At 38.7% G+C, this 26,064-nt stretch overlaps 1 protein-coding gene across 7 annotated transcripts in view; it reads right to left on the bottom strand.

The window, feature by feature from the left end:
- The window catches only part of LOC109700810 (serine/threonine-protein kinase PAK 1), a 157,366-nt gene that overhangs the window by 19,573 nt on the left and 111,729 nt on the right, over positions 1–26,064 (bottom strand). For all 7 annotated transcript variants that reach the window (XM_074082454.1, XM_074082450.1, XM_074082442.1 and 4 more), the window contains 2 exons: positions 24,881–24,929; positions 4,944–5,056 (listed from right to left, as the gene is read on the bottom strand). In XM_074082454.1, the coding sequence (XP_073938555.1) occupies positions 4,944–5,056; positions 24,881–24,929 (162 nt within the window). The remainder of the gene's footprint in view (positions 1–4,943; positions 5,057–24,880; positions 24,930–26,064) is intronic.

The raw sequence follows: 26,064 nt of genomic DNA, 5'->3' as shown, positions 1-26,064 counted from the left end.
TCCCCAGTGTAGTATGCCACAATAGCCAGTCATTATGTTAACAATGGCTTTCACTTTGAACATCTGATTTTAGCCTCTTCTAATAAGCCAAAGCTATCAGCAACATATCCTTGGAGAAATTATTGGTTGACATGAATTAGAACTAATAGTTTGACTCAGGGATTAAATTGCTCAGCCCTGTTATATGATAATAAAAAGGTCACTTAACCTGTATGGTCACTGTTTCCTCACCTATAGAATAGGACAAGGCTAGCTCAGGAGCCTATAGACTCTTCTGCTAGCCTTGGACAAAGACAGTAAGAAAGTAGATTGAAAAAAAAAAAAAAACACTTCTTGTGTTGACTTCAGCTGTGAGGTATGTCATCTTTTCTTTATCCATAATGGGTCTCTTGCTGGGCAGATGGGGGAAATTGTTGAAAGATTTTAACAAATGGTCTCAAGCAAAGTGTGCTAGTCTTATAATTTTGTGTGTGTGGGGGGGGTGGAACGCTGAGAATCAAACTCAGGCCTTCACATATGCTAGCCAAGCACTCTATCACTGAACTACATCCCCAGTCCAAGTCTTGTAATTTTTTAAGGTCCATGAAGAATAAACAAACAGGCATGGTGGTGCACACTTGTAATTCCAACATTTGGGAGGTAGAGGCTTGATAAGTTTGAGGCCTAGCTTGGGCTACACAGTGAGACCCTGTCTCAAAAGAAAAAAAAAAAAAGAATTGAGAAGACTAAGCATGACAGACTAAGTCTTTCTTCAACAATCTCTTCTGAGATACGACTATGGTAATTTGGAATGCTATGAACTAAATATTTACATCACCCCCAAAGTCACATATTGAAAACTGAACCTTCATTGTGATGGTATTAGGAGGTAGACCTTTGGGAGGTAGTATTAGATCATGAAGACAGACCCCTCACAAATGGAAATAACACTTTTATAAAAAAGGCTGCAGTGAGTTGGATTGTGCTGTCCACCATGTAAGGATACAAAAAGAAGGTGCCATCTATAGACTAGAAGTGGGCCGTCACCAGACAATGAATCTTGATCTTGGATTTCCCAGTTTCCAGAACTGTAAGAAATAAACCTGTGCTGTTTATATACCACTTAGCTTCTGGACTAGCCCAAATGGTCTAAGACATGAGCCAAAAGATAAATCTAGACCAGGAAAAAAGTCTTCCACTATGTTTTTCTTCCCTGAAAAATAATACATATTTATGGCTTTGCCCACATATCAAGAAGACAACTGTTAACTTGGACTGATTGGGGGAAGAATATGAGGGTCCAACAAACTATCTTTGGGCACTGACAAAGAAGAGCTCCTTTTCCTGGGCCTCACATGTCACTGTCAAACAAAGACAATGCAAACCATATTCAGATTGTCTCAAACACTTTGTGGCTACAAACTGTACTAAAGTACCTTTAAAAATCCTATTTCAAATAAAAGCTCTAGGACCTCACATATTTGGAAAGAACAAATATTGATAGTTTTCCTTTGCACAGCTCACAAAAACCTCCGACCCTCACTTGCAGCATCCTCACTGAGTGCCCAGGTTAGGGGCATTCTCTTCTATGTTCACACAGAGATATATTTTTTCTTTATCAGACCAGGTGCTGTTTGGCGGCACACACTGAGTATTGTTTACTTCTGATTGAATAGTTTAAGCCTCTGGAATACTAAGACATGATCAATAAGCAGATCTATAAATCTTCTAATCTCACTCCCAGAATAAAAACTCCTTCAATAACATGGTCCTGCATTTTATTGTTCATATACCTCCTCCAATGGGAACTCAATTATTTTTACAGACAAGTCATATCCTTCTTGATAGCTGCTATGGTATGAATATGCTTTGTCTCCCTGAACTCATGCATTCTCAAGGCCATATGTTAATGACAGAGGGTTTTGTGTTGGGTGTTTTCAAGATAGGGTCTTTCGAACTATTTACCCAGGCTGGCTTTGAACAGTGATCCACCTGATCCCTGCCTCCTGAGTTGCTAGAATTAGAGGCAGGAGCCACCACCTGGCAAGAGAGTGGAATCTTAATCTGACTATGGTGTCTAAAAGTGGAGCCTTTACAAAGTGATTAGGTTTAGTATGTAGGGGCTAGAGACATGGCTCAAGTGGTAGAGCGCCTGCCTAGCAAGTGTGAATCCAAGTTCAAACCCCCATACCACCAAAAAAAAAAAAAATCATTAGTATGCAGCTGCAATGACTGAATCTTGGTGGCTTTGTAAGAAGAGGGACAGAGACAAGACACAAAAAACAAATACACATACTCACTGTATCTTGTAATGTGATGTCCTGCCCATAGGACTCTGCCAGCAAAAAGGCCATCACTAGATGAGACCACTATTCCTTGTACCTTCATAACTATGAACCAAAATAAACCTCTTTCCTTTATAAAGTTAGCCTGCTTCAGTTATTTTGTTAATACCTGAATGAAAAATGTATAAATGTAACAGCTGTCATATTTTCTACTCTGAGACAAAAATCTACCATCCTTATTGCCTTTAGGACTTTGGCCAAGTTACAATCTCTGTATAATAAGTTCTTAACTGAGGTGAGAAAGTGAATGGTTACTTACAGAGATTCTTCAGATCCACTTAGGGCCCACATCAAGAAGACATGACCATCTCTAGGAAGGTGGCTTTATTTTCTATAGCTATCAATATCATAAAGAAAGATAGTTGAAGTCCAACTCCTTTCCCCTTTAAAGAAACTGAAGTTTACTAGTATTTTAGATGCCTACAAGAAGGCACACTTATGAAATCTGCCACATCAGGGAGAGGTAGCTGGTATGCAATACAAGTATTATTGAGGGTAAGTCTAAATAAATCTAGCTTCACTTGCCTTAAACTGACTTAAAAATCTCTTTATTTTGGAAGTCACATAGCTGGTCCATACATTATTAGCCTCCCACTAGCTTTGCTGTAGATAACATTTCTGACATGTGGGTTATGGTAATGGTTGCCTAGGTTACTTTTCAGAGTGGTAAGACCTTCTTTCTTTTGCTGAAAATGCTGACTCTACTACTGGGCCTGCAGTTATCCAATGGGTGACTAGAATAAGATAAAGAGGCCTGGCATCTCTGCCTTCATATTGTTTGCTTTCTTTGCTGCCTAAGCCTTTGGATCAGATTCTGCTCAGCTCTGCATGTCACCATGTTGATCATTTGAGAAATGTTTTGTCTGCAACTATGATATTGGGGTACATTGACTTAGACTTGTCTCTCTCTTCCTCCATAGTATGGAAACACCGTACCACGAAAAGATCAAAAAGAAGTAGCACCCAAATTCCTGGAAAATCTCTGCCTCTTCCCAGGAAAAAACATGGATATTGTTCTCCTTCATTTGCTTATCTCTGACTCTTTGACTCTTTGGAATAGAGAAGGTGATTCATTAGCAAAGCTCCCCGCTTCTCCATTTTTTTTTAGCCACTAAAAATAGCTTTTTTCTTCTCTGCTCACTCTATCTCTTCAATCACGAGCCTTATAAATTGACAATAGAAATGGATCTTTCCTTGGTTACACAAGTAGTAAAGAAATTAGAATTCATGACTTTAGTCCAGCATCTACCTGCTGTATCTCTGAAACCTGGACAAGAATTTTAATTTTTCTAAATATGGGGAAAAAGAGAATATGAAAGAAAGAACATGGATGGTGGTGCTAGGAATATTCACACTCAAAACTCTAGTTTGCTAATTAAGTGGCTTACTATTCTTAGATCAATTATAACCTTCTATGAGCCTCAGTTTTCTCATCTGCACAATATGATTAAACACTGTTGTTATAGTTTAGATATGAAGTGCTCCCCCCAAAAAGACTCATGTGTTAAAGGCTTGGTACTCAACTGGTTGTGCTATTGAATCATAAGGGCACTAACTTCATCAAGGGGTTAAACCCATTGATCAGTATATCTGAAAGGGCTATTAGAAGGTGGAGTTTAGTTAGAGAAAGTAGATCACTGAGGACATGCCTTTGAAGAGCATTATCTTGTTCCCAGGTCCTTCTTGTCTTTGTCACGTGCTTCCTGGCCACCATGAGTTGAGCAGATTTCCACTGTCATACCCTTTTGTGGTAATGTCTTGCCACAGGCCTAAGAGCAATAGAGCCAGCTGACTATGGACTAAAATCTCTGAAACCAAAAGCCAAAATAAATCCTTCCTCCCTTAGGGTGTTTATCTCAGGTATTTTTTTCACAGTGACAAAAGACTGGCTAACATATCTACCTCACAATGAGACATTGTTCAAGAAAATTCTTGGTACAAAGTAAAGTACAACACAATGTTAGCTACAATCACTATAACTATACTGAAAAACAGAATTTTGATAGGCTGAAATGATGGGGTGAAAAATAACAATGGTATTTAATGAAGACAGCTAAAAGCTCTACATTTCCAGCTTAATGTAAGATTATTTAAAATAAAAGTCACAGATTCTAGTTGACCACAAGCTTACTAGGAGTCAATAATAAACAAGCATCCTAAAAAACAACAATCATAAATTGTGTTTAGAAAAAGTCCTACTCTTTAAAGAGTGGTCAGAGCTCATGAGGCATCTAGTACTAGCATCACATTTTTAAGAGAATACAGACAAAACTATGAGTCATTCAGGAGTGTGAACAGGATTAGGAAATACTTGAGATGCAGAATGAAATAAGGACCTAGATATTTGACTCCATCAACTGCAGTGAAAGGTTTCTCTGGAGCAGAACAAGCAGCACAAGGATCAACTGTTAGAAGTTGTAGGATGGTAGGGTTCAATCTCACCTTGAAGGATTTCCCAGCAATCAGAGGTGTCTAACATGATTTAGGGTCAGATTCAAAGAGCTTAGTACCACAAAAGACAGTGGAGGCAGTTCCAAGTGCTGATATTGCTTTTTCCTCTAAACTATCAGTCCCAAAGGCCCTAATCCACCAGTGTCAGGATCCACCACCATTCCATACCTGTCCAAGTAGTTCACAATATTTGGGTTCTTGTTTTCCCTCATGACCAGGATCTCATTAATAATCAGTTCTTTCTTCGGCTGCTGTTGAAGATTCATCTGCTTAATAGCCACCTGAAATCACAGTATAGTCAATGTACAACCTGTCATTCAACATTTTCTGAGCACATACTCAGTACCAGACCTTATGTATTATGGAAACAAAGATGAATAGGAGCCTTAGCCCTCAAGTAATTCATAACTGACCAATTTTAGGAAAATGGTTCTCAAAGTGAGATCCTTGTGTCAGCAGAATTAGTATCATCTGGGAACTTGTTGGAAATAAATATTCTCAGGCTCCACCTCAAATTTACTGAATCAAAAACTCTATGTTTTAATAAGTTCTCTAAGTTATTCTGGCATACACTAAAGTTATGATCAAACTTTGATATAGAAAAACACGTTTTGAAAACACAGTACAAAAAAGATGCTGAAGCTGTGCACGGTTACACACACCTGTAATCCCAGCACTAGGAAGGATCATGAATTTGAGGCCAGCCTAGACTACACAGCAAGACTCTGTCTCAACAAAAAAAGCCAAAGAGATGCTATAAGGTAAGTTCATACAAAGCACTACAGAAACACAAACGAGGGTCAGAACTCTCAATCTGGCAATATACAGACTTTATAAAGCAGGAGGTATTTTAATAAGACCCGAACATGGTGTGGAAAGATTTTTTTGAACATGGTTTAGAAAGGTAAATTAGAGATTACCAGGTTTAGAAGAAGAGAAAAAGAGGACAAGATCCCTAAGGGTCTGTATGAAAAATATCTTAACAGGCTTTTTGTCTATGTAAATAAAACAAATTTCTACATAATACAAATATGAGGCATACATTGCACATATTTCTTCTATGTGTCAGGCACTGTATAAGGTGATCCCAAATTTGTTATTTAATTTAATCCTTAGATATCTTATTTGTTGGGAGTGGGTAGGGGGACTGGGGTTTGAATTCAGGGCTTCATCCCTGGGTGCTCCATAGCTTGAGCCACATTGCTAGTCCATTTTGCTCTGGCTATTTTGGGAGATGGGGGTCTTGTGAACTATTTTCCCAAGCTGGCCTTAAGCCATGATCCTCCTCATCTCAGCCTCCCAATTACCTAGGATTACAGGCATGGGCCACTGGTGCTCAGCCTCAGATACCTCTTGTATATTAAATATTTCAACAGATGAGGAAATTGTGACTCAGAGGGACATATGACTCATATACACAGCTATTCAAGTAGCAAATTGTCAGAACCCTCAAAAGTTATTTTATTATAATTTATCCTGCACAATCAGATTAATTTTTCTCCAAAGTACATACTGGATAACTCTCTCCCCTGTTTAAAAGCATAAATGGCTCCTGGTTGCCTAGAAATATTCTTCAACCCAACATTCAAAGTTCTCATGCTATAACCCCAATCTTACTTCCCAATATATTCCATACACTCCATGTTCTCCCTGCTTTTGTTCAGGATCTTCTCACATCTAGAATATCTTACATCACTTCCACATATTCAAAAGCTTTCTATCAAGCCAGAGAAAACCTCATTCTCAAACTGAACATGCTTTTTTCTTTTTTTAAAGCCCTTGGAGATCATATTATACCTCTTTCACTAAGCATCTGTCATGTTACCTTGTAACCAACATTAGTTAGGAGCATGTTTGTGTGTGCGTGTGCTTGTGTGTATCTAGACATTTGATTGAAAGCTCAAAATGTCCAGCCAAAAAAATGGTTTGACACACACAGTTGATGATTAAAGATCATGAAAAGGAAGACAGAAACCAGGGAGTTGGTAAATACTGTTTTTAAACAACACACAGAGGATCCCAGGATGGCGGCTAGAGTTAGGAAGCAGAAAGCGAACCTCCTATAGTGAAATCTTGGAGAGATGCTGGAGACACACTTTGCAGGCATAATCACCGAGAAAAGGCATAACTTTGACCCCTCCACATCTCCAGCCGGCGCAGAGAATCTCCACTTCACGTTAAACGGAGAAACAAGGAGGGCCCCTGGGGCCGCCAGTAGCCGGCGCCCATACGGCGTGGGAAGACACGGACCAGGTGAGCTTCGCAGTACCGCGGTACCCCACAGACAAATCTGGGCCAGAGCAGCATAGCCCCCTGGACAGGCTGACCTCCACCCGGGAAAAAAAGAGAAACTGAGTACTAAGCAATAAGAACAGTTAAGACACGCTGGAAAGAGGGTGGGGCGCCCTGAGCGCTGAAGATTGGGGGAAGGGACTCCTTCCCAGGACTGTAAATAAACGAGCCGGGCGGGCCGGAGAGCCTCTGGTGGGAGCGGGGCGTGCGCCCAGCAACCAGGAGCAGGGAAGCTTGTGAGAGGAGGGAAGACCCACTTCCCACGTGAACTGTAAATAAACACACAGGCCTGACAACGCAGGGCAATGTCACCTTTCCCAGTGCTTGGAAAGGGGAAAGGCTGTAGCAGAGGCCCCCCGCACAGGAGAACTCTGAGCAAACAAAGCCTGTGGGACCAGGTGAGTGCTAGCTCACCCCAGAGATCTGCATAAATAACGCCGCCAGCTACAGGCTGAGAGCAGCAGGCAGGCAAGCCACAGTTGCAGATACCACTCTCAGAACTGCCTCCAGACGCTTTTTTTTCTTTTTCTCCCTACCTTTGATGAGAGAACAACCGAATTACACCTGCAAGCCGAAAAACTTACTGAAACTGTATTGCATTTGAACTGGGGACACTTGGTGGGGCTTTTTGTGTGTGTGTGTGTGTGTGTGTGTGTAGTTTTGTTCTACTTTATGCATCCCCTTTGATGAGACAACTACAGAACAACATCTGAGGCACCAACTCCAGGACTGGAGACTGAGAGGGACAACCAAATTATTAAGACTGAAACTGCATTGCATATAAACTTGGAAGTTTTTTGGTTCTTTTTTTTTAATTTTCTATTTTCCATTTTATTTTAATTCATTTTTATATATAGATATTACTTTCATTTACTTATTTTTTATTTTTTTTATCTTTGATTTTCAATCCTCTCTCTGTCTCTCTAATGTCTGTTCAGCTTACTGTCAATTAGTACACTAACACTCCCTGTTTATACCTTTGAAACTCTCTTGTCTGATCCCTTGTTCTGCTTTCTCCCTCTTGTCTGTATATGTGTTTTCCCCTTTTCTTTAACTTCTTGCTTTCCATCTCAGCTCACTCTTCCATTCTAAATATTACCATTGTTATTATTACAAGCTAGAAAATACTTAATTACACACAGTACAGTGACAGTAACAACACCAAGGACAATGACGGGAAGACAGAAAAAACAGGGAAACCAGTTTCCCCACAGCAAAAAATTAGTACAGGAACCAGAGGGGAATGAAGAGAACAGAAACTCAGATCCAGACTCCAACAAAATGAAGATAAACTATGCCAAAGGACCCAAAGAAGCCCACAAGAATAATTTAAAAGAAGACATACTACAAGTACTCAATGAGAATTTTATAGAGATGATACTGGATAGGGTCAACCAAAATGTACAGGAGACACTCAAGAAATTCCAAGACAATAAAAATAGAGAATTTGAAAAAGCAAAAGAAGAAATAAAGGAAACCATAGAAGCACTGTATAAACACCAAAGTGAAAGAACACAATGAATAAATGGATAAATGAACTCAGGACAAAAATAGACAACAATAAAGAAGAAAACTGCCAGGATATGGAAAACCTCAGAAAAAAGAACGAAACAGAACTGCAAAACAAAACGGAAGGCCAATCCAGCAGAATAGAACAAACAGAAGACAGAATCTCAGAACCTGAAGATGAAATGGTAATTAAAGGAAAAACCGAAGAACTATTAATTAAACAACTCAAGACCTGTGAAAAGAAAATGCAAGAACTCACTGACTCCATCAAAAGACCAAACTTGAGAATCATGGGCATCGAAGAAGGAGAAGAGGTGCAAGCGAAGGGAATGCGTAATATATTCAACAAAATAATAACGGAAAATTTCCCAAATCTAGAGAAAGATATTCCCATACAAATGCAAGAGGCCTCCAGGACACCAAACAGACCAGATCAAAATAGAACTACTCCACGACATATCATCATTAAAACAACAAGTTCAGAAACTAAGGAAAGAATATTGAAGGCTGTAAGAGAGAAAAAACAAGTAACATACAAAGGTAAACCCATCAAAATCACAGCAGACTTCTCAACAGAAACATTAAAAGCAAGAAGAGCATGGGGTGAGATCTTCCCGGCACTGAATGTAAATAACTTCAACCCCAGGATACTCTACCCAGCAAAGCTATCATTCAAAATAGATGGAGCAATAAAAGTCTTCCATGATAAGCAGAAACTAAAACAATATGTGACCAAAAAGCCACCATTACAAAAGATTCTGCAAGGGATCCTGCACACAGAAAGTGACACCCAACTTAACCATGAAAAGGCAGGCAGCACCAAACCACAGGATAAGAAAAAGCAAGACAGTAGAGAGTAACATCAAGTTAGGTACACACAATCAAATCTTCAAACAACTAAGATAACTAAATGGCAGGAATCACCACATACCTATCAGTACTAACACTTAATGTTAATGGACTTAATTCACCCATCAAAAGACACCATTTGACAAAATGGATTAAAAAAGAAGATCCAACAATTTGTTGCTTACAGGAGACTCATCTCACCGACAGAAATAAGCATATGCTTAGGATGAAAGGCTGGAAGAAGATTTACCAAGCCAATGGCCCCCGAAAACAAGCAGGAGTAGCAATACTTATCTCTGACAAAGTAGACTTCAAACCTACATTGATCAAACGAGATAAAGAAGGACATTCCATACTAAAAGGGGAAATAGACCAAAAGGAAATAATAATCATCAATCTGTATGCACCCAATGTCAACGCACCCAATTTCATCAAACATACCCTGAAAGACCTAAAAGCATATATTAACTCCAACACAGTGGTTGTGGGAGACATTAACACCACATTATCATCAATAGATAGGTCATCCAAACAAAAACTCAATAAAGAAATCCAAGATCTAAAATATGCAATAGATCAAGTGGACCTAGTAGATGTCTACAGAACATTTCATCCAACCTCTACACAATATACATTCTTCTCAGCAGCCCATGGAACCTTCTCCAAAATAGATCATATCCTAGGGCACAAAGCAAGCCTCAGCAAATATAAGAAAATAGAAATAATACCGTGCATACTATCTGACCACAATGCAGTAAAAGTAGAACTCAACAACAAAAGTAAAGACAAAAAACATGCAAACAGCTGGAAACTAAAAAACTCATTAATTAATGAAGAGTGGATCATCGATGCAATAAAAGAGGAAATTAAAAAGTTCCTGGAAGTCAATGAAAATGAAAACACAGCCTACCGGAACCTATGGGACACAGCTAAGGCAGTCTTGAGAGGAAAGTTTATAGCCATGAGTGCATATATTAAAAAGATTGAAAGATCCCAAATCAATGACCTAATGATACATCTCAAATGCCTAGAAAAACAAGAACAAGCAAATCCCAAAACAAATAGAAGGAGAGAAATAATAAAAATAAGAGCTGAAATCAACGAAATAGAAACCAAAAAAACCATACAAAGAATTAATGAAACAAAAAGTTGGTTCTTTGAAAAAATAAACAAGATCACTAGACCCCTGACAAACCTGACTAAAATGAGGAGACAAAAAACCCAAATTAGTAGAATTAGGAATGCAAAAGGGGAGATAACAACAAACACCATGGAAGTCCAGGAAATCATCAGAGACTACTTTGAGAACCTATATTCAAATAAATTTCAAAATCTTAAAGAAATGGACAGATTTCTAGATACATATGATCATCCAAAACTGAACCAAGAGGAAATTAATCACCTGAATAGACCTATAACACAAAATGAAGTTGAAGCAGCAATCAAGCGTCTCCCCAAAAAGAAAAGTCCAGGACCTGATGGATTCTCTGCTAAATTCTGTCAGACCTTTAAAGAAGAACTGATACCAACCCTCCTTAAACTGTTCCACGAAATAGAAAGGGAAGGAAAACTGCCAAACACATTTTATGAAGCCAGTATTACACTTATCCCAAAACCAGGCAAAGACACCTCCAAAAAGGAGAACTATAGGCCAATCTCCTTAATGAACATTGATGCAAAAATCCTCAACAAAATAATGGCAAACCGAACTCAACAACACATCAAAAAGATTATTCACCACGACCAAGTAGGCTTCATCCCAGGGATGCAGGGGTGGTTCAACATACGAAAATCAATAAATGTAATAAACCACATTAACAGAAGCAAAGACAAAAACCACTTGATCATCTCAATAGATGCAGAAAAAGCCTCTGATAAGATCCAACATCATTTCATGATAAAAGCTCTAAGAAAACTAGGAATAGAAGGAAAGTTCCTCAACATTATAAAAGCTATATATGACAAATCTACAGCCAGCATTATACTTAATGGAGAAAAATTAAAACCATTCCCTCTAAAATCAGGAACCAGACAAGGATGCCCACTATCTCCACTCCTATTCAACATAGTACTGGAATTCCTAGCCAGAGCAATTAGGCAAGAAGAAGGAATAAAAGGAATACAAATAGGTAAAGAAACTGTCAAAATATCCCTATTTGCAGACGACATGATCCTATACCTTAAAGACCCAAAAAACTCTACTCAGAAGCTCCTAGACGCCATCAATAGCTATAGCAAGGTAGCAGGATATAAAATCAACATAGAAAAATCATTAGCATTTCTATACACTAACAATGAGCAAACGGAAAAAGAATGTATGAAAACAATTCCATTTACAATAGCCTCAAACAAAATCAAATACCTAGGTGTAAACCTAACAAAAGATGTGAAAGACCTCTACAAGGAAAACTATACACTTCTGAAGAAAGAGATTGAGGAAGACTATAGAAAGTGGAGAGATCTCCCATGCTCATGGATTGGTAGAATCAACATAGTAAAAATGTCGATACTCCCCAAAGTAATCTACATGTTTAATGCAATTCCCATCAAAATTCCAATGACATTCATTAAAGAGATTGAAAAATCTACTGTTAAATTTATATGGAAACACAAGAGGCCATGAATAGCCAAGGCAATACTCAGTCAAAAGAACAATGCAGGAGGTATCACAATACCTGACTTCAAACTATATTACAAAGCAGTAACAATAAAAACAGCATGGTACTGGCACAAAAACAGACATGAAGACCAGTAGAACAGAATAGAGGATCCAGATATGAAGCCACACAACTATAAGCAACTTATCTTTGACAAAGGAGCTAAAAATATACGATGGAGAAATAGCAGCCTCTTCAACAAAAACTGCTGGGAAAACTGGTTAGCAGTCTGCAAAAAACTGAAACTAGATCCATGTATATCACCCTATACCAAGATTAACTCAAAATGGATCAAGGATCTTAATATCAGACCCCAAACTCTTAAGTTAGAATAGCCATCATTAGCAACACCACCAACAACAGGTGTTGGCGAGGATGCGGGAAAAAAGGAACCCTCTTACACTGCTGGTGGGAATGTAAACTACTACAACCACTCTGGAAAAAAATTTGGAGGCTACTTAAAAAGCTAAATATTGATCTACCATTTGATCTAGCAATACCATTCTTGGGGATATACCCAAAAGACTGTGACACAGGTTACTCCAGAGGCACCTGCACACCCATGTTTATTGCAGCACTATTCACAATAGCCAAGTTATGGAAACAGCCAAGATGCCCCACTACTGACGAACGGATCAAGAAAATGTGGTATCTATACACAATGGAATCTTATTCAGCCATGAAGAAAAACAAAATGTTATTATTCGCTGGTAAATGGATGGAATTGGAGAACATCATTCTGAGTGAGGTTAGCCTGGCCCAAAATACCAAAAATCATATGTTCTCCCTTATATGTGGACATTAGATCAAGGGCAAACACAACAAGGGGATTGAACTTTGAGCACAAGATAAAAGCGAGAGCACACAAGGGAGGATAGGTAAGACACCTAAAAAATTAGCTAGCATTTGTTGCCCTCAACGCAGAGAAACTAAAGCACATACTTTAAAGCAACTGAGGCCAATAGGAGAAGGGGACCAGGAACACAGATGCACAGGAAATCAATGCGAGTCAACTCCCTGTATAGCTATCCTTATCTCAACTAGCAAAAACCCTTGTTCCTTCCTATTATTACTTACACTCTCTCTTCAACAAAATTAGAGATAAGGGCAATATAGTTTCTGCCGGGTATCGAGGGGGTGGGGGGGGGAGAGTGAGGGGGTGGAGTGGGTGGTAAGGGAGGGGGTGGGGGCAGGGGGGAGAAATGACTCAAGCATTGTATGCATATATGAATAATAATAAAAGAAAAAAATTTTTAAAAATAAGTTGTTTGTAAGTTTATTCATTCCCTAATGATGTTTTCCTTTATTCTTGTTTAGTGAACAAGAACATGAGCATCTAAAAGAACTAAACTGTCTTTCCAGAAGCAGCAAAAAGAATGAATGACTCAAATATTATGAAGAAAACCTACTATTTCTTCAAGTTAAATGTGGACCATTTTCTGTAGTGATCCAGTCAATTATTAAGAACAAAACTGTCTCAGCCATGCACCAGTAGCCCATGCCTGTAATCCTGGCTACTCAAGAGACAGAGATCAAAAGAATCATGGTCCGAAGCCAGCCCAGGCAAATAGTTCCCGAGACTCTGTCTTAAAAAAACTCATCACAAAAAAGGGCTAGTGGAATGGCTCCAGGTGTAGGGTACTAAGTTCAAACCCCAGTACTGAAAAAAAAAAAAAAAGAAAAGACTAAAAATGTTTCTTTTAAACATTTTGACTTCTTCCATTCCCAACTCCAAGTGAGAAAAATTTGCTTTGGAGTAGGGTTTCCTAAAAAGTCAGGCTTCTGGTCTTCTTGCAGTTTTCCTAATGTCTGAAAAGCTATTATCTAAAGACATTAAGTATAGCAAGTCCTTATAACTAGGACTGGAGCTGGAAGAGTGTCTTTGGAGCGCCTCAAGCCATCCTGGAGGATGGGATAATGCTTATGAATTTCACAGTGATCACTGCAGGCAGCAGCAAGTAATCAAACAAAAAGACGGAGGTGGAGGCTAGAGCATGGCACTGGGACTCCTTTCCAATCACTACAGTAGCCCAGGCTAAATGTCCTTCTTACCTAATCAAACTATCCATTCAGGCTGGGAGACAGCACATCTATAATAGAAAAAGAACTGGACTTCAAAGGACCTAAGTTCTGGGCCTATCAAGTTCTCAGTCTGACCAACCGCAAGCTTTCTGAACTTCATCAATTACTGAGGATAGTAATTTCAACCTTGGTTCCCCACCTGCAAGGATTGTTCTGAGTACTAAGTATGAAAATGGCCAATGTGTTACTCATATGTAAGTAAGGGATTTAAATAATAAAAAAGGACAATAACAAAAATGGCAATCATAGTAATTAAAAGCATGTCTGCAAACAGTGCAAGAAACTAGAGCAGCAGTAGAAATAACAACAGCAATAACTAACCATCCTCCACCATTACTATTTATTGAATGGCTACTGTGTGCCAGGCTCTGTGCTAGGGCTCTGTTTATATTATCTCTGTAAAACCTAACAGTCCTGTGAAGGAGAATTCATGAGTTGCATTTTAAGGTAAGGAAACTGAGGGTAACACACATAAGGAAATTACTCATACTTACATATGAGTAACATACTAGGATCACAATAAATGCTTTTAGAGCTGCATGAGTCCAAAGGCTCTTTCAGTATATTCTATTTTTCAAATTTCCCTTTAAAAATATGCTTGAAAAATGATTGATCTGTAACTGGAAGTATTCCCAGCACTAAAATGTTGATCTTCCTATATGCGACAGACAAAAGCTCAGCTCTTCCCAGCTGAATACCCCTCAATAACTGTTCAGCCACAAAGACTTGAGAGTATCACACTAGCTCCACACAAGATTTATACTCCCTAGGGCAGGGAATGAGGCCTTCCTGACCACACTGCATTAGCCAGCCTAATGGACTTGATTCCATTCATAGTTTTGTAACCACAAGGCAGGCACATAATGAAGTCATGTTTCTCTTTCCTGTGGCCAGATTCTCACATAGGTGGCCTCCAGGACTTTCCCTGTGAATGACTAACAGCACAAGCTGCAAAAAGGTTATTTGTGCTTATGAGCCTCAAATTCCTTACTAATAAAAGGAAAATAATATTACCTATCTCGTCAGGTTCATTTTAGGATTAGTACAAATCTTTGTTTTTTTATTTTTATCTCTGCATAAGATTCACCATCTTTAAAACTGGCATGCTAATACTATCCTTTCTTCCTCAACACTATTTTTACTTTAAGGCAGATTCCTGTCAGCACTGCAGAATTTTTATGTATACACTATAGAAATTATGGTCTCTTATGTTTGTATATGATTTTATGATTTTAATGTTTAAATGTCTGCATAGGATTAAATCTGTCCCATAGTTCTTATATGTGAGTAAAACAGTTCTTAAAGTTTATAGTGTATTTTCACATGTGTTGCTTTATTGACGTTTTTCAATACTTTTGTGAGGTATGTTATCATGCACATTTTATAAATAAAGTTTAGGCTAATAGAGGTTAAATGACTTTCCCCAAGGTAACACATATAGCTTAAGGTAAGCTAGGTGTAGTGGCATACACCTGTAATCTCAGCACTCATGAGGCTGACACAGGAGGATCAAAAGTTCAAAGCCAGCCTGGACTACATAATGAGATGCTATCTAAAATAAATAAATAAAAGGGCTTAAGGTAAGCATCTGTGTCTTTGGATTCTTACCTGAGAGAACAATTAATAAATTATTAATCATTGGGGTGATTTTAAAAGTTGGCTTACCACCAATGGAACTTCAGTATTTGGCTTTAACACTTACAAAAGCACAATGAAATAAGAGCTGTCCCTGTTAGACATGACTTCTCCAAAACACATGGGGGTTTCAAACATCAAAACCATATAAGCAGGTTCTAGCATCCTCCCTCAGAGGAGCCCACTTCCTCCTTTCATTGGAAAAGGAGGTGTCTCTCTCAATCTCCAATTCTCAGTACTCTTTGAACTAAGAACTTCTTCCAGACAGCTGCCAGCCACAGTTTACCTGCTAACATTCGTGCTCTGCAAACAACCAAAGAATAAACTACAGGGAAACCTCAAGAACTCTATATTCCCTTCATGGCTCATTGCGACAAAGACAAGACCTTGGGTCAACAAGTTTTAGCAATAAGGTCAGAGACCTCCAGGCTTAATGAAACAAGAATGACAGGAGAAGAGGCAAAACTTTAGCCCCTCCACACCTCTAGCGGGTGCAGACAATCTCCACTTCACGTTTTTTTTTTTTCTTTTATTATTCATATGTGCATACAAGGCTTGGGTCATTTCTCCCCCTTGCCCCCACCCCCTCGCTTACAACCCACTCCACCCCCTCCTTCTCCCCCCCACCCCCTCGATACCCAGCAGAAACTATTTTGCCCTTATTTCTAATTTTGTTGTAGAGAGAGTATAAGCAATAATAGGAAGGAACAAGGGTTTTTGCTGATTGAGATAAGGATAGCTATACAGGGCATTGACTCACATTGATTTCCTGTGCATGTGTGTTACCTTCTAGGTTAATTCTTTTTGATCTAACCTTTTCTCTAGTTCCTGGTCCCCTTCTCCTATTGGCCTCAGTTGGTTTTAAGGTATCTGCTTTACTTTCTCTGCGTTAAGGGCAACAAATGCTAGCTAATTTTTTAGGTGTCTTACCTATCCTCACCCCTCCCTTGTGTGCTCTTGCTTTTATCATGTGATCAAAGTTCAATCCCATTGTTGTGTTTGCCCTTGATCTAATGTCCACATATGAGGGAGAACATACGATTTTTGGTCTTTTGGGCCAGGCTAACCTCACTCAGAATGATGTTCTCCAATTCCATTCATTTACTAGCGAATGATAACATTTTGTTTTTCTTCATGGCTGCATAAAATTCCATTGTGTATAGATACCACATTTTCTTGATCCGTTCGTCAGTAGTGGGGCATCTTGGCTGTTTCCATAACTTGGCTATTGTGAATAGTGCTGCAATAAACATGGGTGTGCAGGTGCCTCTGGAGTAACTTGTGTCACAGTCTTTTGGCTATATCCCCAAGATCCACTTCACGTTAAATGGAGAAACCAGGTGAGCCCCAGGGCTGCCGCCAGATGCCAGCGCCCAGACAGTTAGGGAAGATGCAGACCACAAGGTGAGCTAAGCAGTACGCAGTACTCCCACAGACAACCCTGGGCCAGATCAGCAAATCCCCTGCACAGACTGACCCCCACCCAGGAAAAAAAAGAGAAACTGAGTAATAAGCAATAAGAACAATAAAGACACACAGCAAAGACGGTGGGGCACCCTGAGCGTTGAAGAAGGGGGAGGAGAATCCCATCCAGAACTGTAAATAAACAAGTCAGGCTGGAGAAGGCAGGAGCGGTGGCACACGCCCAGCAACCAGGAGTGGGAAAGCTTGTAAAAGCGGCAGTGGGAGGAAAACTCCACAGGAGAGGGGGGAAGACCCACTTCCCACATGAGCTGTAAATAAACACACAGGCCTGAAAAAGCGGGTGCAGTGTCACCTCCCCCAGTGTGCTTGGAACGGGAAAGCTTGTAGCAGCAGCTAGTGCACAGGAGAACTCCGAGTAAACAAAGCCTGTGGGGCCAGGTGAGTGCTAAGCTCACCCCTGAGATCTACATAAATAACGCCTCCAGCTACAGCAGGCTGACAGCAGCAGGCAGGCAAGCCACAGTCGCAGATAGCCATTCACAGAACTGTCTCCAGACTCTTTTTTTTTTTTTTCTTTTCTCTCTCCCTACCTTTGATGACACAAACTAGGCCTGCATGCTGAAAACCTTACTGAAATGTACTGCATTTGAACTTGAGACACTTTGTGGGTTTTTTTGTTTTGTTTTGTTTTGTTTTGTGCGGTTTAGTTTTATTTTATTCTTCCCCTTTGATGAGACAACTACAGAACAACATCTGAGACACCATCTCCAGGATTGGAGGCACAGGGACGAACACCAAAATTATTAAGCTGAAACTTTACTGCATTTGAACTTGGAGATTTTTTTCGTCTATATATATTTTTTCATTTATTTATTTATTTATTTATTTATTTTTAATTTTAAATCCTGTCTGTCTCTCTAATGCCTTTTCAGTTTACAGTTGATTAGTACACTGTATCTCCCTGTTCATATTTTTGAAACTTTTTTTATTTGTTTCTCTGTTCTGTTCTTTTCTACTTCGTTTTTCCCTTTTCCTTTAACTTTTTTGCTTTCCATCTCCTCTCACGTTTCCATTCTAAATATCACTAGTGCTATTATTACAAGCCAGAAAATACTTAATTACATACAGTACAAGGACAATAACAACACCAAGGGCAATGAAGGAAAGACAGAAAAAACAGGGAAACCAGTTTCCCCACAGCAAAAAATTAGTACAGGACCCAGAAGGAAATGAAGAAAACAGATACTCAGACCCAGACTCCAACAAAATGAAGATAAACTATGACAAAGAACCCAATAAAGCCCACAAGAATAATCTAAAAGAAGAGATACTACATGTACTCAATGAGAATTTATGAGATGATACTGGATAGGGTCAACCAAAATGTACAGGAGACACTCAAGAAATTCCAAGACAACAAAAATAGAGAATTTGAAAAAGCAAAAGAAGAAATAAAGGAAACCACAGAAGAACCGTATAAACACCAACGTGAAACAAAGAACACGATTAATAAAGAGATGAACTCAGGACAAAAATCGGCAACATTAAAGAGGACACGACCAAGGATATGGAAAACCTCAGAAAAAAAGAACGAAACAGAATTGCAAAACAAAATGGAAGGCCAATCCAGCAGAATAGAACAAACAGAAGACAGAATCTCAGAACTCGAAGATGAAATGGTAATTAAGGGAAAAACTGAAGAACTATTAGTTAAACACGCAAGACCTGTGAAAAGAAAATGCAAGAACTCACTGACTCCATCAAAAGCCCAAACCTGAGAATCATGGGCATCGAAGAAGGAGAAGAGGTGCAAGCAAAGGGAATGTGTAATATATTCAACAAAATAATAACAGAAAATTTCCCAAATCTAGAGACCCTATTCCCATACAGATGCAAGAGGCCTCCAGAATACCAAACAGACCAGATCAAAATTGAACTACCCCACGGCATATCATCATTAAAACAACAAGTTCAGAAACTAGGGAAAGAATATTGAAGGCGGTAAGAGAGAAAAAACAAATAACATACAAAGGCAAACCCATCAAAATTACAGCAGACTTCTCAACAAAAATATTAAAAGCAAGAAGAGCTTGGGGAGAGATCTTCTGGGCACTGAATGAAAATAACTTCAACCTAGGATACTCTACCCAGCAAAACTATCATTCAAAATAGATGGAGCAATAAAAGTCTTCCATGATAAGCAGAAACTAAAACAACATGTGACAACAAAGCCACCACTATAAAAGATTCTTCAAGGGATTCTGCACACAGAAAGTGAAATCCAACATAACCATGAAAGGACAGGCAGCACCAAACTACAGGAAAAGAAAAAACAAGAAAGTAGAGAGCAACCTCAAGTTAGGTACACACAATCAAACCTTCAAACAACTAAGACAACTAAATGACAGGAATCACCACATACCTATCACTACTAACACTTAATGTTAACGGACTTAATTCACCCATCAAAAGACACCATTTGACGAAATGGATTAAAAAGGAAGATCCAACAATTTGTTGCTTACAGGAGACTCATCTCACTGACAGAAAGAAGCATAGGCTTAGGATGAAAGGCTGGAAGATTTACCAAGCCAATGGCTCCCGAAAACAGGCAGGAGTAGCAATACTTATCTCTGACAAAGTAGACTTCAAACCTACATTGATCAAACGAGATAAAGAAGGACATTCCATACTAATAAAAGGGGAAATAGACCAAAAGGAAATAATAATTATAAACCTATATGCACCCAATGTCAACGCACCCAATTTCATCAAACATACCCTGAAAGACCTAAAAGCATATATTAACTCCAACACAGTGGTTGTGGGAGACGTTAACACCACATTATCATTAATAGATAGGTCATCCAAACAAAAAATCAATAAAGAAATCCAATATCTAAAATATACAATAGATCAAATGGACCTACTTGATGTCTACAGAACATTTCATCCAACTTCTACACAACATACATTCTTCTCAGCAGCCCTTGGAACCTTCTCCAAAATAGATCATATCTTAGGCCACAAAGCAAGCCTCAGCAAATATAAGAAACCAGAAATTATACTGTGCATACTATCTGATCACAATGCAGTAAAAGTAGAACTCAACAACAAAAGTAAAGACAAAAAACATGCAAACAGCTGGAAACTGAATCACTCATTACTTAATGAACAATGGGTCATTGATGAAATTAAAGAGGAAATTAAAAAGTTCCTGAAAGTCAAGGAAAATGAAAACACAACCTACCGGAACCTATGGGACACAGCAAAGGCAGTCCTGAGAGGAAAGTTTGTAGCCATGAGTGCATATATTAAAAAGACTGAAAGATCCCAAATCAATGACCTAATGATACATCTCAAACTCGTAGAAAAACAAGAACACACACAAGCAAATCCCAAAACAAACAGAAGGAGAGAAATAATAAAAATAAGAGCTGAAATCAACGAAATAGAAACCAAAAAAAACCATACAAAGGATTAATGAAACAAAAAGTTGGTTCTTTGAAAAAAATAAACAAGCTTGACAGACCCCTGGTAAACCTGACTAAAATGAGGCGAGATAAAACCAAATTAGTAGAATCAGGAATGCAAAAGGGGAGATAACAACAAACACCATGGAAGTCCAGGAAATCATCAGAGACTACTTCGAGAACCTATATTCAAATAAATTTGAAAATCTTAAAGAAATGGACAGATTTCTAGATATATGATCATCCAAAACTGAACCAAGAGGATATTAATCAACTGAATAGATCTATAACACAAAATGAAATTGAAGCAGCAATCAAGAGTCTCCCCAAAAAGAAAAGTCCAGGACCTGATGGATTCTCTGCCGAATTCTATTAGACCTTTAAAGAAGAACTGATACCAACCCTCCTTAAACTGTTCAACGAAATAGAAAGGGAAGGAAAACTGCCTAACACATTTTATGAAGCCAATATTATACTTATCCCCAAACCAGGCAAAGACACCTCCAAAAAGGAGAACTATAGTCCAATCTCCTTAATGAACATTGATGAAAAATCGTCAAAAAAATAATGGCAAACCGAATTCAACAACACATCAAAAAGATTATTCACCACGACCAAGTAGGCTTCATCCCAGGAATGCAGGGGTGCTTCAACATACAAAAATCAATAAACGTAATAAGCCACATTAACAGAAGCAAAGACAAAAACCACTTGATCATCTCAATAGATGCAGAAAAAGCTTTTGATAAGATCCAAACTCTAAGAAAACTAGGAATAGAAGGAAAGTACCTCAACATTATAAAAGCTATATATGACAAACCTACAGCCAGCATTATACTTAATGGAGAAAAACTGAAACCATTCCCTCTAAAATCAGGAACCAGACAAGGATGCCCACTATCTCCACTCCTATTCAACATAGTACTGGAATTCCTAGCCAGAGCAATTAGGCAAAAAGAAAGAATACAAATAGGTAAAGAAACTGTCAAAATATCCTTATTTGCAGACGACAGGATCCTATACCTAAAGACCCAAAAAAACTCTACTCAGAAGTTCCTAGACACCATTGATAGCTATAGCAAGGTAGCAGGATATAAAATCGACATACAAAAATCATTAGCATTTCTATACACTAATAATGAACAAACTGAAAAAGAATATATGAAAACAATTCCATTTACAATAGCCTCAAAAAAAATCAAATATCTAGGTGTAAACCTGAAAAGGATGTTAACGACCCTTACAAGGAAAACTATAAACTTCTGAAGAAAGAGACTGAGGAAGACTATAGAAAGTGGAAAGATCTCCCATGCTCATGAATTGGTAGAATCAACATAGTAAAAATGTCTATACTCCCAAAAGTAATCTACATGTTTAATGCAATTCCCATAAAAATTCCAATGACATTCATTAAAGACATTGAAAAATCTACCGTGAAATTTATATGTAAACACAAGAGGCCACGAATAGCCAAAGCAACACTCAGTCAAAACAACAATGCTGGAGGTATCACGATACCTGACTTCAAACTATATTACAAAGCAATAACAAGAAAAACAGCATGGTACTGGCACAAAAACAGACATGAAGACCAGTGGAATGGAAAAGAGGACCCAGATATGAAGCCACACAACTATAACCAACTTGTCTTTGACAAAGGCGCTAAAAATACTCGATGGAAAAATAGCAGCCTCTTCAACAAAAACTGCTGGGAAAACTGGCTAGCAGTCTGCAAAAAACTGAAACTAGATCCATGTATATCACCCTATACCAACATTAACTCAAAATGGATCAAGGATCTTAATATCAGACAACAAACTCTAAAGTTGATACAGGAAAGAGTAGGAAATACTTTGGAGTTAGTAGGTATTGGTAAGAACTTTCTCAACGGAACCCCAGCAGCACAGCAACTAAGAGATAGCATAGATAAATGGGACCTCATAAAACTAAAAAGCTTCTGTTCATCAAAAGAAATGGTCACTAAACTGAAGAGAACATCCACAGAGTGGGAGAAAATATTTGCCAGCTATACATCAGACAAAGGACTGATAACCAGAATATACAGGGAACTCAAAAAACTAAATTCTCCCAAAACTAATGAACCAATAAAGAAATGGGCATGTGAACTAAACAGAACTTTCTCAAAAGAAGAAATTCAAATGGCCAAAAAACACATGAAAAAATGCTCACCATCTCTAGCAATAAAGGAAATGCAAATTAAAACCACACTAAGATTCCACCTCACCCCTGTTAGAATAGCCATCATCAGCAACACCACCAACAACAGGTGTTGGTGAGGATGCGGGGGTTGGGGGAAGGGGAAGGAACCCTCTTACACTGCTGGTGGGAACGTAAACTACTACAACCACTCTAGAAAAAAATTTGAAGGCTACTTCAAAAGCTAAATATTGATCTACCATTTGATCCAGCAATACCACTCTTGGGGATAGACCCAAAAGACTGTGACACAGGTTACTCCAGAGACACCTGCACACCCGTGTTTATTGCAGCACTATTCACAATAGCCAAGTTATGGAAACAGCCAAGATGCCCCACCACTGACGAATGGATCAAGAAAATGTGGTATCTATATACAATGGAATTTTATGCAGCCATGAAGAAAAACAAAATGTTATCACTTGCTGGTAAATGGATGGAATTGGAGAACATCATTCTGAGTGAGGTTAGCCTGGCCCAAAAGACCAAAAATCGTATGTTCTCCCTCATATGTGGACATTAGATCAAGGGCAAACACAACAAGGGGATTGAACTTTGAGCACATGATAAAAGCGAGAGCACACAAGGGAGGGGTGAGGATAAGTAAGACACCTAAAAAATTAGCTAGCATTTGTTGCCCTCAACACAGAGAAACCAAAGCACATACTTTAAAGCAACTGAGGCCAATAGGAGAAGGGGACCAGGAACTAGAGAAAAGGTTAGATCAAGAAGAATCAACCTAGAAGGTAACACACATGCACAGGAAATCAATGCGAGTCAACTCCCTGTATACCTATCCTTATCTCAATCAGCAAAAACCCTTGTTCCTTCCTATTATTGCTTATACTCTCTCTTCAACAAAATTAGAGATAAGGGCAATATAGTTTCTGCTGGGTATCGAGGGGGTGGGGGGGTAGAGGGAGGGGGTAGGGTGGGTGGTAAGGGAGAGGGGTGGGGGCAGGTTGGAGAAATGACCCAAGTATTGTATGCATATATGAATAATAAAAAAATAAATTAAAAAAAAAAAGAAATAATAATGACAAAGAGGTGCCTCCAAATAAATGAGGGTTTCAGTGTATAATGGAATCCTGGGCATAGAATAGTGGAAGGACCACTAGTTTAGGAGACAAGAGACATGGGTTTAAATTACCTATTTAGGGCCAGGTATGGTGGTACACCCATTATAATACCAGCTACTTGGAAGAAAGAGATTGCAAGGATTGTAGCTCAAGGCCAGCCCAGGTAAAAAGTTGGTGAGATCCCTATCAATCAAATAAGCATGCAGCACCTGTCATCCCAGCTACACAGGAGGCGTAGCTAGGAAGGTTGCAGTTCAAGCTGGCTCCAGGCAAAACCATGAAACCCTATCCAAAAATAACTGTAGCAAAAACGGGCTTGGGTGTGGCTCACCTGCATAGGAAGTGTAAGTCCCAGAAGTCAAACCCCAGTACCACAAAAAATAAAAAAAAGTAAATTAAATTAATTGCTTATTTGTACATGCAACTGTCCACTAGGCAGTTCTATGCAATCTGAGGCAGGAAGATCTTCATATCTATACTTCCACCTGTTTTCTTTCTCCCTGTAGTCTTATTTACTTGTAAGTCATCCTCATATTTAGTCACCAAATCCCATCAAATCTACCTGCTCATTATCTTTCAAATCCATCTACTTCTCTCCATCTATACCATGCTATTATCTTAAGCTAAATCATCACCTCTTGCCTGAAACTACACCACAGCCTCCTGACTCACCTAGTCCAGTCTTCCTTCTTCCACTCTGTTCTGCAGTAACTTTTCTGAAAGCTGTTAAATCTCATGTTAGTCTGCTATTTGATTCTAGTCTGGTATAAAAAGAAACTTCTTAGAAATGTCCTTATTGAGCCAAAAAGAGCAAAAAAAAGCAAACTAACCCCAAACAAAAAGAAACTGTAGACATGAAAGAACAACAGTTGGTGGCAGATACTTACCTCCTGTCCTGTGGCTACATCCATTGCAGTGTACACGGTACCCGAAGCACTAAACAAAAGGTGGGAGGAGAGAGGGAAACAAACACAGGTGTTCGATGAAGTGACATTTGTCAAATGTAGCTCTGTATACAATGTGGCAGTGTTTCTAAGTGTTAATAATAATAGCAGTAAACACAAATCCTTCCCTTGCAGCCCTCCCTCCCATTCTCATATTGAGAGGCAGTATTTGATAATAAAGAGAACAGAGGCTCCAGTGGCCAACAGACCTGAACTTCAATCTAGAATTTCTATATAAGATCTATTAGCCATCTCATCTTGAGTAAGTTATGTAACTTCTCTGAGTTTACTTTCCTCTGTAGTGACATGAAAATATAAGAAAATTTAAGTTAATTAGTTAATGTAAAGCACTTGGCCAAGTGCCTAAAATATAATAGGTTTTCAAATACATTCGTTTTTCCTGCTTGTCCTCTTCTCCCCTACCACCTTTGGCAAGTTGCTTTAATTTCTTGTGGCTTCAAACTCTTCATCTCTTCAGGGATAGATTAGGTCTAGGAGGAAAGGGAAGAGGCTCTAGGGAGAATTTCAGAATGAGGTAGGAAAGATGGCTTGTATATTTATCAAAAATGAATATTGACTTTTGGGGTGTCACTAATGTTCTCTTTCTTAATCTGGGTGCTGGTTACATGGGTGTGTTCACTTTTTGAAAATTCACTTAATTGTATATTTATATTATCTTCAATTATAACATATATTAAAATTGTAACTAGGGGAAAGGGTGGGGTAGGGGGGTAGGGTGGAAAAATGACCAAAACAATGCATGCACATGTGAATAAATGAATAAAAAAATTAAATAAATAAAATTGTAACTAGCTGGGCATGGTGGTACACATCTGCAATCTAAGTAATTTGGGAGGTAGAGGCAGGAGTTTGATACCATGCCTTAAAGAATTAAAAATTAAAAGCAGTGATAGGAAAGGTCTGCAAGGAGCCATGAGGGTCTGTTTCATTGCAATGCAGACAACTGGGAGCAGTATTCAACTCTTGAGATGCTATTCCACAACGAATCAAACAAACAAATAAATACTGAAAATTATAAAAATCACTTTGAATAGTCTAAAACAATCTTGAAGTGCCTGCCCTTCCCACTGATATTATAGGATAGTATGACCTTTTAAAATCATGCT

This window comes from Castor canadensis, chromosome 1 (assembly GCF_047511655.1).
Source record: "Castor canadensis chromosome 1, mCasCan1.hap1v2, whole genome shotgun sequence".
Lineage (NCBI taxonomy): Eukaryota > Metazoa > Chordata > Mammalia > Rodentia > Castoridae > Castor > Castor canadensis.
This window is presented reverse-complemented; position numbering and strand designations above follow the sequence as displayed.